The sequence below is a fragment of the Pogoniulus pusillus genome, chromosome 9, assembly GCF_015220805.1.
Source record: "Pogoniulus pusillus isolate bPogPus1 chromosome 9, bPogPus1.pri, whole genome shotgun sequence".
Lineage (NCBI taxonomy): Eukaryota > Metazoa > Chordata > Aves > Piciformes > Lybiidae > Pogoniulus > Pogoniulus pusillus.
The window spans coordinates 37,382,710-37,395,069 of record NC_087272.1 but is presented as its reverse complement, the minus strand read 5'-3'; the positions used below and the strand labels follow the sequence as shown (position 1 = coordinate 37,395,069).

Below are 12,360 nucleotides of genomic sequence, written 5' to 3'. Positions count from 1 at the left end.
CTGAGGGCTGAGGGTCAGGAGAGGGGGACAGGCTCTGCTCACTGCTCCCTGGGACAGAACAAGGAGCAATGGATGGAAGCTGCAGCACAGCAGGTTCCAGCTCAACACAAGGGGGAACTTCTTGACTGTAAGGGTCCCAGAGCACTGGCACAGGCTGCCCAGAGAGGTTGTGCAGTCTCCTCTGGAGACTTCCCAGCCCTGTCTGGATGTGCTCCTGTATAAGCTGAGCTAGATTGTGTGGTCCTGCTCTGGCAGGGGGCTTGGACTTGATGATCTCCTTGGGTCCCTTCCAACCTCTGACATCCTGTGAGCCTGCAATCTTTCGAGGTTCCTTCCAGCCCAGCCCCTAACATTCTGTGATTCATTCAGTACTAAAAACCACCTTCCCTGGATGTTGCTATACAAATTCATTTTGTCAAGTGAAACAACCACAACAATCTAATCTCAGCTTGCTTTTTTTCCCCCCCAGACTTTCTTACTATGCAAAGAAGCAGATTTCAAATTTAAAGCTATCTCTGGGAACAAACCAGAAGAGATAATTCAAGCTCTCAGAATCGTTTGCCAGGATAAAGATGAGAACTGCACAGTGAAAGAGAGAAATGCAGTATTTTCTGGACTGTGTGAAATTGGAACCTCAAACAGCTCATTCAATTACAACTCCACAGATCAAAAAGTAGTACTGAGATTTTTACAACTACCTGCAGGGAGGTTGTAGCCAGATGGAGGGTGGCCTCTTCTCCCAGGCAACCAGAAACAGAAGAAGGGGACACAGTCTCAAGTTGTGCAGGTGTAGGTGTAGGCTGGATGTTAGGAGGAAGTTCTTCACAGAGAGAGTGATTGGCATTGGAATGGGCTGCCCAGGGAGGTAGTGGAGGCACCGTCCCTGGGGGTCTTCAAGAAAAGCCTGGCTGAGGCACTTAGTGCCATGGTCTGGTTGACTGGTTAGGGCTGGGTGCTAGGTTGGACTGGATGATCTTGGAGGTCTCTTCCAAACTGGTTGATTCTATGATTCTCTGTGCTGCTCTGATTTATCATCATGATTCTATGAGCTTGCCACAGCTCTGTTCAGTGCCTCTGACCATTCTTCTGTGCATGCTGGAGTACTCTGAGAGGGTACAGAGAACCATCTTGCAAGAGCTGTCACTAAACAACTGTGATGTTGGGTGTGGGTGTTTGCTCTACTGTGGCATTTATGTTCTGTGGAAGTCTTAATTGCAAAGTATTACTAACAATTAGAGAGAACAAGGGCTGCTGTGTCAGCTTGTCACTTTGACTTACTGGGTTTGGGGGCTGTAGAAACACAAAGAATCATAGAATCAAGCAGGTTGGAAGAGACCTCCAAGCTCAGCCAGTCCAACCTCGCACCCAGCCCTGTCCAATCAACCAGACCATGGCACTAAGTGCCTTGTCCAGTCTTTGAGTCCAATCCCCCTTGGCCTCGATGAGGGCATGGAGTCAGTCATCAGCAAGTTTGCAGATGACACCAAGCTGGGGGCAGATGTGGCTGGGTTGGAGGGCAGAAGGGCTCTGCAGTGGGACCTTGACCGCCTGCACAGATGGGCAGAGTCCAAGGGGATGGGGTTCAATAGCTCCAAGTGCTGGTGCTGCACTTTGGCCACAACAACCCCATGCAGAGATACAGGCTGGGGTCAGAGTGGCTGAGAGCAGCCAGACAGAGAGGGATCTGGGGGTGCTGATTGATACCTGCCTGAACATGAGCCAGCAGTGTGCCCAGGTGGCCAAGAGAGCCAGTGGCATCCTGGCCTGCATCAGCAATGGTGTGGCCAGCAGGAGCAGGGAGGTCATTCTGCCCCTGTACTCTGCACTGGTTAGACCACACCTTGAGTATTGTGTTCAGTTCTGGGCCCCCCAGTTTAGGAGGGACATTGAGATGCTTGAGCGTGTCCAGAGAAGGGCGACGAGGCTGGGGAGAGGCCTTGAGCACAGCCCTACGAGGAGAGGCTGAGGGAGCTGGGATTGGTTAGCCTGGAGAAGAGGAGGCTCAGGGGAGACCTTATTGCTGTCTGCAACTACCTGAGAGGTGGTTGTGGCCATGAGGAGGCTGCTCTCTTCTCTCAGGTGGCCAGCACCAGAACAAGAGGACACAGCCTCAGGCTGTGCCAGGGGAGATTTAGGCTGGAGGTGAGGAGAAAGTTCTTCCCTGAGAGAGTCATTGGACACTGGAATGGGCTGCCCGGGGAGGTGGTGGAGTCGCCGTCCCTGGAGCTGTTCAAGGCAGGACTGGACGTGGCACTTGGTGCCATGGTCTGGCCTTGAGCTCTGTGCTAAAGGGTTGGACTTGATGATCTGTGAGGTCTCATCCAACCTTGGTGATACTGTGTAATACCTGAATATAGCTTTCTGTGTGGCCACAGAATCAGTTATCCAGGAGCAACTGAGGGGATAGGGTTGTGGAAGGAACAATAATGAGGACCAGCAGTAGCTGAAAAGCTTCCAGCAGTTTGCTTTGAGTCAGTTTGTCTACTGAACAGCAAACGAGACCTTTAGCCAGAACAGCTGTGATCAATGCTTGTGTATTCCAAGAGTGCTCTTGCTGTGTTTTCAGCTGTCACAGAATCACAACATGGCAGGGTTTGGAAGGGACCTCAAAAGGTTATCCAGTCATAGAATCATAGAACCAACCATGTTGGAAGAGACCTCCAAGCTCAGCCAGTCCAACCTAGCACCCAGCCCTGGCCAAGCAACCAGACCATGGCACTAAGTGCCCCAGCCAGGCTTTTCTTGCAGACCTCAGGGGACAGTTACTCCACCACCTCCCTGGGCAGCCCATTCCAATGCCAATCACTCTCTCTGCCAACAACTTCCTCCTAACATCCAGCCTAGACCTCCTCTGGCACAACTTGAGACTGTGTCCCCTTCTTCTGTTGCTGGTTGTCTGGGAGAAGAGCCCAACCCCACCTGGCTACAGCCTCCCTTCAGGTAGTTGTGGACAGCAATGAGGTCACTACTGAGCCTCCTCTTCTCCAGGCTAAACAACCCCAGCTCTCTCATCCAGAGCAGGATCACTTAGAGCAGGCTGCACAGAAACACACCCAGGGTTTTGAATGCCTCCAGAGAAAGAGACTCCACAACCTCTCTGAGCAGCCTGCTCCAGTGCCCTATCAGTCTGTAGCCTTTTGCCAGTCATTTGCCCTCTGTTGTTTTGATTCGTAGCATTGCAGTAATTGATTTCTCAGCAGGGCATGACTGTGGCAGAGCTTTTACCAAAGGAGATACTAATGGGAAGACAGAAAGAAATGCCATAGAAAATAATGAGCTCTAAATATGCTGTTGAATTCACCAGGTTGCATAGAGATTGCCTGAAGGGAGGCTGTATCCAGGTGGGGTTGGGCTCTTCTGCCAGGCAACCAGCAATAGAACAAGGGGACACAGCCTCCAGCTGTGCCAGGACAGGTCTAGGCTGGATGTGAGGAGGAAGTTGTTGTCAGAGAGAGTGATTGGCATTGGAATGGGCTGCCCAGGGAGGTGGTGGAGTCACCATTCCTGGGGGTGTTCAAGAGGGGACTGGATGAGGCACTTGATGCCATGGTCTGGTTGACTGGCTAGGGCTGGGTGCTAGGTTGGACTGGATGATCTTGGAGGTCTCTTCCAACCTGCTTGATTCTGTGATTCTGTGCTTTAAAAACAATTTCTAGTACTCAAAACAACCACTTAAGTAACTTACAGAACGTACTGATGAGCCCTGGGTATGGTAATGTGATTGGAAAGCAGATAAATCAATATTACAGGAGGAGTAATTTCTGAAGAGGATTTCCCTGCAAATACAAAATGGCCTTGGGGTGAGTGATGAGGACTCCATCCATGAATGATTATAATTAGACAATTTGAATTCTGATTTAAGTGAAGTCTAGGTGACTGGCATGAAGAAATCAGACCATCTGCTTTAAGCAGACTTTGGAAGCTTAAAATCAGTTAGGGATTGTAGTTTCAGGGCATATACTGCCTTGGATATGTCTTCTTCAATGAGTATTTGACATAGAACTCTCCTGTTAAAAAGCTTCTCTGAGGACAGCATATATACCACATGCAAATCAAACCTCCTTGCTCAATCTACCTGGACTTTAGCAAAGCCTTTGACACTGTCTGCCACAACGAGCTCCTGGCACAGCTGGCAGCTCCTGGCTTGGACAGATTCACTCTGTGCTGGGTCAAGAACTGGCTGAATGGCAGAGCTCAGAGAGTGGTGGTGAATGGTGCCACATCCAGCTGGCAGCTGTCACTAGTGGTGTGCCCCAGGCATCAGTGCTGGGCACAGTCCTGTTCAATATCCTTATTGATGATCTGGATGAGGGGATTGAGTCCAGCATCACTAAGTTTGCAGATGACACCAAGCTAAGAGCAGGTGTGGAGCTGTTGGAGGGAGGGAGAGCCCTGCAGAGGGACCTGGCCAGACTGGATGGGTGGGCAGAGGCCAATGGGATGAGATTGAACAAGGCCAAGTGCAGGGTTCTGCACTTGGGCCACAACAACCCCAAGCAGCACTACAGGCTGGGGCCAGAGTGGCTGAGAGCAGGCAGGCAGAGAGGGACCTTGGGGTACTGGTAAATAGTAGCTGAAGCTGAGGCAGCAGTGCCCAGGTGGGCAACAGAGCCAATGGCATCCTGGGCTGGCTCAGGAGCAGTGTGGGCAGCAGGATGAGGGAGGTTCTTCTGGCCCTGTGCTCAGCGCTGCTCAGACCACCCCTGGAGTGCTGTGTCCAGTTCTGGGCTCCCCAGTTCAAGAGCGATGTTGAGGTGCTGGAAGGTGTGGAGAGAAGGGCAGCAAGGCTGGGGAGGGGCCTGGAGCAGAGCCCTGTGAGGAGAGGCTGAGGGAGCTGGGGGTGTGCAGCCTGCAGCAGAGGAGGCTCAGGGCAGAGCTCATTGCTGCCTGCAGCTGCCTGCAGCGAGGCTGTAGCCAGGTGGGGTTGGGCTCTGCTGCCAGGCACCCAGCAACAGAACAAGGGGACACAGTCTCATGTTGTGCCAGGGCAGGTCTAGGCTGGATGTGAGGAGGAAGTTGTTGTCAGAGAGAGTGATTGGCATTGGAATGGGCTGCCCAGGGCGGTGGTGGAGTCACTATGCCTGGAGGTGTTAAGAAATGGCTAGATGAGGCACTCAGTGCCAGTCTGGTTGACTGGCTTGGGCTGGGTTCTAGGTTGGCCTGGCTGAGCTTGGAGCTCTCTTCTAAGCTGGCTGATTCTATGAGTTTGCCTGGTGATGACTTTCCCGCAGCTGAAACAACTGAAGCACGAACTTTAAAGTGTGAGAAAACCAACCAGAGTTCAAAATCTATCACAGAGCTGCTTTTTCATCAGACTCCATTTTCAGCAAGAGGTTTGTTTCTTTTCATCCCCCCATCATTACCCTGAGGAGCAGACTTCCCCCTAATACATTCTAACCTACTCCTGTGCCCGCCGCTGACGCCAAATACATTATGTTAAGATTGCCATAGACCTGCCAGTTTATTTTTAAGATGATTGGTCTCTAAGTAGCTGTAAATAAGGCTAATCAAGATGGAGATTTTTAATCATCTTTGCCTCCTCCAGCAGATGAAGTGGATAGGTCCATGCTGAAGTTGAACGTTAGCCAGAGAGATTTGATTTATGGAGCACACATGAGTGAACATTGAACCTCTGCCAGATATTAGGGTAATGGCTGAGTAATCCTGTCTCTTCTTGTTTGTCAGAGCTTCCCTAGGGGCTGCACATTCTGCTTGCCTTATTTAATCACTCTGCAGTTGTCTTTTAGAAGCCTAAGCATTTCTAAATTACATATATATATAGGGTGTATCAAGAAAAGTGTGGCCAGCAGCTCTAGGGAGCTTTTTCTCCCCCTCTGCTCTGCTCAGACCACACCTGTAATACTGTGTCCAGTTTTGGGCTCCCCAGTTCAGGAGAGACAGGGACCTGCTGGAGAGCATTCAACAGAGAGCCATGAGGATGATTTGGGGACTTGAGCATCTCCCCTATAGAGAGAGACTGTGGGCCCTGGGGCTGTTTAGTCTGGAGAAGAGAAGGCTGAGAGGAGATCTGATCAATGTGCACAAATATCTGAGGGATTGGTGTCAAGTGGCTGGGGCCAAGCTCTTTTTGGTGGTCAGCAGCAATAAGCCAAGAAGCAACAGCTGCAAACTGGAACAGAGAAGGTTTCAGCTCAACATGCGGAGAAACTTCTTTAGAGTGAGGGTGGCAGAGCCCTGAGCAGGCTGCCCAGAGAGGTTGTGGAGTCTCCTGCTCTGGGGACATTCCAAGCCCACAGAGATTCATTCCTGTGCAGATCACCCAAGGGCATCCTGCTTGTGGTAGGGGAGGTTGGGCTCAATGACCTCTGGAGATCCCTTCCAACCTCTAGTAGTCTGTGATTGTGCTGTGTACATACCTCTGGTAGGCTGACCCTGGCTGGACACTGAGTGCCCACCAAAGCCACTTTAGCAAGGATGAGGGAAGAGCTTCTTGCTCCCTACAACTACCCAAAAGGAGATTGTAGATAGTCCAAGTAGCAAGTGACAAAATGAGAGCAAATGGCCTCATGCTGCACCAGGGGAAGTAGAACCATAGAATCAAGCAGGTTGGAAGAGACCTCTGAGCTCATCCAGTCCAACCTAGCACCCAGCCCTATCCAGTTAACCAGACCATGGCACTAAGTGCCTCATCCAGGCTTTTCCTGAACACCTCTAGGGATGGTGACTCCACCACCTCCCTGGGCAGCCCATCCCAATGCCATTCACTTTCTCGTGGATGTCTCTTCCAACCTGGCTGATTCTATGGTTGCTGTTGGTTCTCTCTGTAAGCAGGTTGCATACATTGAAGTTGTCAGAAGAGTTAACAACTTGAAAAGTCTGTTTTCCAAACAAATGATTTTTATTTATGAGCTCATTAAAGCATTTCTTAAAGTCAGAGGAGGTAGGTCTGAAGGGGAAGGAAGGTAGGGTAAAGAAGGGGAAGGAGGGTAGGGTAAAGAAGGGGAAGGAAGGTAGGGTAAAGAAGGGGAAGGAGGGTAGGGTAAAGAAGGGGAAGGAGGGTAGGGTAAAGAAGGGGAAGGAGGGTAGGATGAAGAAGGGGAAGGAGGGTAGGATGAAGAAGGGGAAGGAGGGTAGGGTAAAGAAGGGGAAGGAGGGTAGGATGAAGAAGGGGAAGGAGGGTAGGATGAAGAAGGGGAAGGAGGGTAGGGTAAAGAAGGGGAAGGAGGGTAGGGTAAAGAAGGGGAAGGAGGGTAGGATGAAGAAGGGGAAGGAGGGTAGGATGAAGAAGGGGAAGGAGGGTAGGGTAAAGAAGGGGAAGGAGGGTAGGATGAAGAAGGGGAAGGAGGGTAGGATGAAGAAGGGGAAGGAGGGTAGGATGAAGAAGGGGAAGGAGGGTAGGGTAAAGAAGGGGAAGGAGGGTAGGATGAAGAAGGGGAAGGAGGGTAGGGTAAAGAAGGGGAAGGAGGGTAGGGTAAAGAAGGGGAAGGAGGGTAGGATGAAGAAGGGGAAGGAGGGTAGGATGAAGAAGGGGAAGGAGGGTAGGGTAAAGAAGGGGAAGGAGGGTAGGATGAAGAAGGGGAAGGAGGGTAGGATGAAGAAGGGGAAGGAGGGTAGGATGAAGAAGGGGAAGGAGGGTAGGATGAAGAAGGGGAAGGAGGGTAGGATGAAGAAGGGGAAGGAGGGTAGGATAAAGAAGAGGAAGAAGGGTAGGGTAAAGAAGGGGAAGAAGGATAGGGTGAAGAAGGGGAAGTTAAATAAGGGTAAGACAAAGAAGGGGAAGAAGGGTAGGGTAAAGAAGAGGAAGAAGGGTAGGGTAAAGAAGGGGAAGAAGGGTAGGATAAAGAAGGGGAAGAAGGGTAGGGTGAAGAAGGGGAAGTTAAATAAGGGTAAGACAAAGAAGGGGAAGGAGGGTAGGGTAAAGAAGAGGAAGAAGGGTAAAGAAGGGGAAGAAGGGTAGGATAAAGAAGGGGAAGGAGGGTAGGATAAAGTAGAGGAAGAAAATTAAGATAAAGAAGGGGAAGAAGGGTAGGTTAAAGAAGGGGAATAAGGATAGGATAAAGAAGGGTAGGATAAAAAAGGGGAATAAGGATAGGATAAAGTAGGGGAAGAAGAGTAAGATAAAGAAGGGGAAGAAGGGTAGGATACAGAAGGGGAATAAGGGCAGGATAAGGAAGCAAGCTTTCTCCTCTATGGTGTCACCACATCGTTATGTTGGTTCATCTGTTGCTGATATCTCAGCTTTGGCATGCACAGAGTTGAACTTTGAAGCTGTTCTGAGCTGAATTTGGACTCACATTGAAGCTGAAAGCCAGAGCTGATGTCCCCTTCAATGCATAATGAAGCTTTTTGGAGCTTTTTGATCTAGCTCTGTAGATGGTAAAGTTCTTCCAAAAGAAGAGGGATGTGGAGGTGATGGAGCCAGTATGGAGGAGGGCAAGGAAGCTGGGAAAGGGACAGGAGAATAAACCTTAGGAAGAGTGAATGAGGGAGCTGGGGGTGGTTAGTGTGAAAAAGGGGAGGCTAGGGGGAGATCTCACTGCTGTCTACAGCTACCTGAAAGGAGGTTGTAGAGAGACTGCTGCTGGTCTCTTCTCACAGGTTCTTAGTGACAGAACAAGGGGGAATTGCCTCACACTGCCACTGGGTAGGTTTAGACTGGACATTAGGAAGAACTTTTGCCAGCAAGAGTGGTCAGGCACTGGGATGAGCTGCCGAGGGAGGTGGTGGAGCCACCAACACTGGGGGTGTTTAAAGGTGGTTTGGATGTGGTGCTTGGGGCTATGGTTTAGGCTGAACCTTGTAGAGTAGGATTAGTGCTTGGACTTGGTGATCCCAAGGGACTTTTCCAACCTGAATGTTTCTGTGTTTCTTGTTTATTTAAATATGCTCACAGTCTCCTACAGCAATAACCCTTTGTGAGCTTCTTTCTCTGTCTCTTCTCTCCAGCCAAGGCCTCTTGCCCTGCAGGACATTCTGTGAGGCTGCAAAAGAAGGCTGCGAACCAGTCCTGGCTATGGTGAATGCTTCCTGGCCAGAATTCCTGAAGTGCTCTCAGTTCCAGAACAAACCAGAGAATGACAGCACAGCAAGGGTCTGCTTCTCACCACACCAAGAGAAAGGAAAGCAGTGTAAGTTTCCATTCTTACCTCTTCTCCTCTATTCATGACTTCCTAACTAATCATCTGTTTTCTATCGTGAAGGAAAAGCCCTCTGGTGAAATTGTTGTTTCTGGTCCTGTTCTTAAGTTCTTTCACATTACTGCTGTTAAGTGTCTTTGTCATAGCTTTGCTGTGTTCTTACTGCTTAGCCTGAAGTTTATTGATTTGAGTCTCCTTTTGGTCTTCATCAAAAATTCTAAGATCTTGGGCTGCCCTGGGAGGTGATGGAGTTGCTGTCACTGGAGGTGTTCGAGACAAGGCTGGAAGAGGCACTTAGTGCCATGGTCTGGTTGATTGGACAGGGCTGGGTGCTAGGCTGGACTGGATGAGCTTGGAGATCTCTTCCAACCTGGTTGATTCTGTGGTCTAATTAATTGCATAGGGCTGAGTGCTAGGTTGGACTGGATGATCTTGGAGATCTCTTCCAACCTGGTTGATTCCATGACTGAATAGGGCTGGGTGCTAGGTTGGGCTGGATGATCTTGGAGATCTCTTCCAACCTGGTTGATTCCATGACTGAATAGGGCTGGGTGCTAGGTTGGACTGGATGATCTTGGAGATCTCTTCCAACTTGTTTGATTCCATGACTGAATAGGGTTGGGTGCTAGGTTGGACTGGATGATCTTGGAGATCTCTTCCAACCTGGTTGATTCTATAACAACTCAGCCTGGATACCTGTTTTAGAAATAATAAGAGTTAGATGAAAATACCTGTTTAGTCCTACTTTAATTTGATTACTTTGGGGGTTTATTGCTGAAGTGTCTCAGTTACAACTCGTTGTTCTGAAAAGTTCTTTTCTGCTCTTTTCCAGCACTGTGTGGAGGAGAGGAGAGTTTCATGTGTGCCAGTGGCATCTGCATCCCAGGGAAGCTGCAATGTAATGGCTACAATGACTGTGATGATTGGAGTGATGAGGTCCACTGCAGTAAGTTTGTGAAACCCTGCAGAGTTCTGCTGAAGCACTAAGTTCAGGGGAATCTAAAACATAAAGGAGACTATTAGTACAGTATAGGGGCTCTGCAAATGTTCAACCCTGAGCCTCCTCTGCTGCAGGCTGCACACCCCCAGCTCCCTCAGCCTCTCCTCACAGGGCTGTCCTCCAAGACCCTCCCCAGCTTTGCTGCCCTTCTCTGGACACCTTCCAGCACCTCAACATCTCTCTTGAACTGAGGAGCCCAGAACTGGACACAGCACTCAAGGTGTGGCCTGAGCAGTGCTGAGCACAGGGGCAGAATAACCTCTCTTGTCCTGCTGCCCACACTGCTCCTGAGCCAGCCCAGGATGCCATTGGCCTTCTTGGCCACCTGAGCATACTGCTGGCTCATGTTTAGCTTACTATCAATCACTCCCCCCAGGTCCCTTTCTGCCCAGCTGCTTGCTCCAGAACAGGATGTCTTGTTAAATTAAGTTCTTGCTTACTTCTGGAAGTGACTGAATTTTTAGGTAGTCTGCATGTAGTTGTTGGCAGAGAGAGTGATTGGCATTGGAATGGGCTGCTCAGGAGGCTGGTGGAGTCGCCCTCCCTGGAGGTGTTCAAGCAAAAACTGGCTGAGTCAGTTAGTGCCATGGTCTGGTTGATTGGCTAGGGCTGGGTGCTAGGTTGGGCTGGATGAGCTTGGAGATCTCTTCCAACCTGGCTGATTCTATGATTATGTTCCTATATGACAAGAATCTGTTTTGCAGACTGCAGTGCTGATGTCTTTCGCTGCAACACAGGAAAATGCCTGAATTACACTTTGGTTTGTGATGGATATGATGACTGTGGAGACCTTAGTGATGAACAGAACTGTGGTAAGTGGAAGTTTTATGAGTTTCCAAAGTTTTTAAGATAGCAACATTGCCTAAGAGAAGGGCAGCAAAGCTGGTGAAAGGCCTGGAACACAAACCCTGTGAGGAGAGGCTGAGGGAGCTGGGGGTGTGCAGCCTGCAGCAGAGGAGGCTCAGGGCAGAGCTCATTGCTGTCTACAGCTGCCTGCAGGGAGGCTGTGGCCAGGTGGGGTTGGGCTCTTCTGCCAGACAACCAGCAACAGAACAAGGGACACAACCTCCAGTTGTGCCAGGGGAAGTCTAGGCTGGATGTTGTTAGGAAGTTGTTGTCAGAGAGAGTGATTGGCATTGGAATGGGCTGCCCAGGGAGGTGGTGGAGTCGCTGACCCTGGAGGTGTTGAAGCAAAGCCTGGCTGAGGCACTTAGTGCCATGGTCTGGTTGACTGGCTAGGGCTGGGTGCTAGGTTGGGCTGGCTGAGCTTGGAAGTCTCTTCCAACCCAGATGATTCTCTGATTCTAAGCCAGAAACCTTTTCCCTTAAGCTACCAAAAGAGCAATACACCTTGCCATTTTTCTCCTTTTGGGTGAGGTCAAAACAGCTCACAAATTCCATAGGTGGATCCAAAAGGTTTAAAGGAGAGCTCTGAGTTCATCCAAACGTTCAAGGCAGTGATATTTGGAAGAGATGTTCTGATTTGCAGTTTGCATTAAACCAATTCAAGATGTTCTGGGTTCCCTCTTGCTAACTTGGCTGAATTTAGCACAGATTAAAGCAAACCAGAAGAGGCTGCAGGCCACAGATGCCAACTGCTTTATAACTCAAACTGCTTTGTCCTGAACTCGACTCTTTTGGTGACCAAATTCCCTTTCTTTGAAATTCTGGTTTCAATCAGCTTTGACTGTTCTGCCTTGTTCTATTTGCCTTTCTACCTACACTTTGATAGGAATGAAAAGATGAAGCTTTGCCCTAAAAAAAGAACAATATTCACCTATAAATATTGGAGGACTTAGCTTTTTTCCCCCCCCCCCACTTCCCCTGACTCTAAAATAGGACTTTTTAAAGTGAAAACATGATTTCTGGCTTTGATTTAATTTTTGATCTTGTTTGTCCCCTTTTGTTGGTGTTTCTTTGGGTGTTGATTTGTTTTGCTTTAATTATCTTGTAAAGAACAGCAGAGAGAATTAAAAAGAACAACAACAACCAAACCAAAGCACTTTCCTTTTTTTTCCCTAGAAATTTATCTATCTTGTCCAAATTCAACACCCTCTAAGATCTTTCACTGCTTTTTGTCACTTTGGGTTGGTTTGTGGCCTCTTTTTCCCCACAAACTGTCTTTGGTTAAAGGCTTTTCCTAACCATTCATCTGAGATCTCTCTCGAGATAATTTGCTCTCTATAAAATTCAGGCTTTAACATTCTGTACAGGCTATAAATGAGTTTCACAGCAGATGTGGCAGAGTGAAGTGTGTCTGTG

The 12,360-nt window shown here is 49.2% G+C and overlaps 1 protein-coding gene across 2 annotated transcripts in view; it reads left to right on the top strand.

The window, feature by feature from the left end:
• CORIN (corin, serine peptidase) overlaps nucleotides 1–12,360 on the top strand; it is a 179,658-nt gene that overhangs the window by 108,425 nt on the left and 58,873 nt on the right. For both annotated transcript variants that reach the window (XM_064149223.1, XM_064149224.1), the window contains 3 exons: nucleotides 8,908–9,089; nucleotides 9,931–10,044; nucleotides 10,803–10,910. In XM_064149223.1, coding sequence (XP_064005293.1) covers nucleotides 8,908–9,089; nucleotides 9,931–10,044; nucleotides 10,803–10,910 — 404 coding nt within the window. The remainder of the gene's footprint in view (nucleotides 1–8,907; nucleotides 9,090–9,930; nucleotides 10,045–10,802; nucleotides 10,911–12,360) is intronic.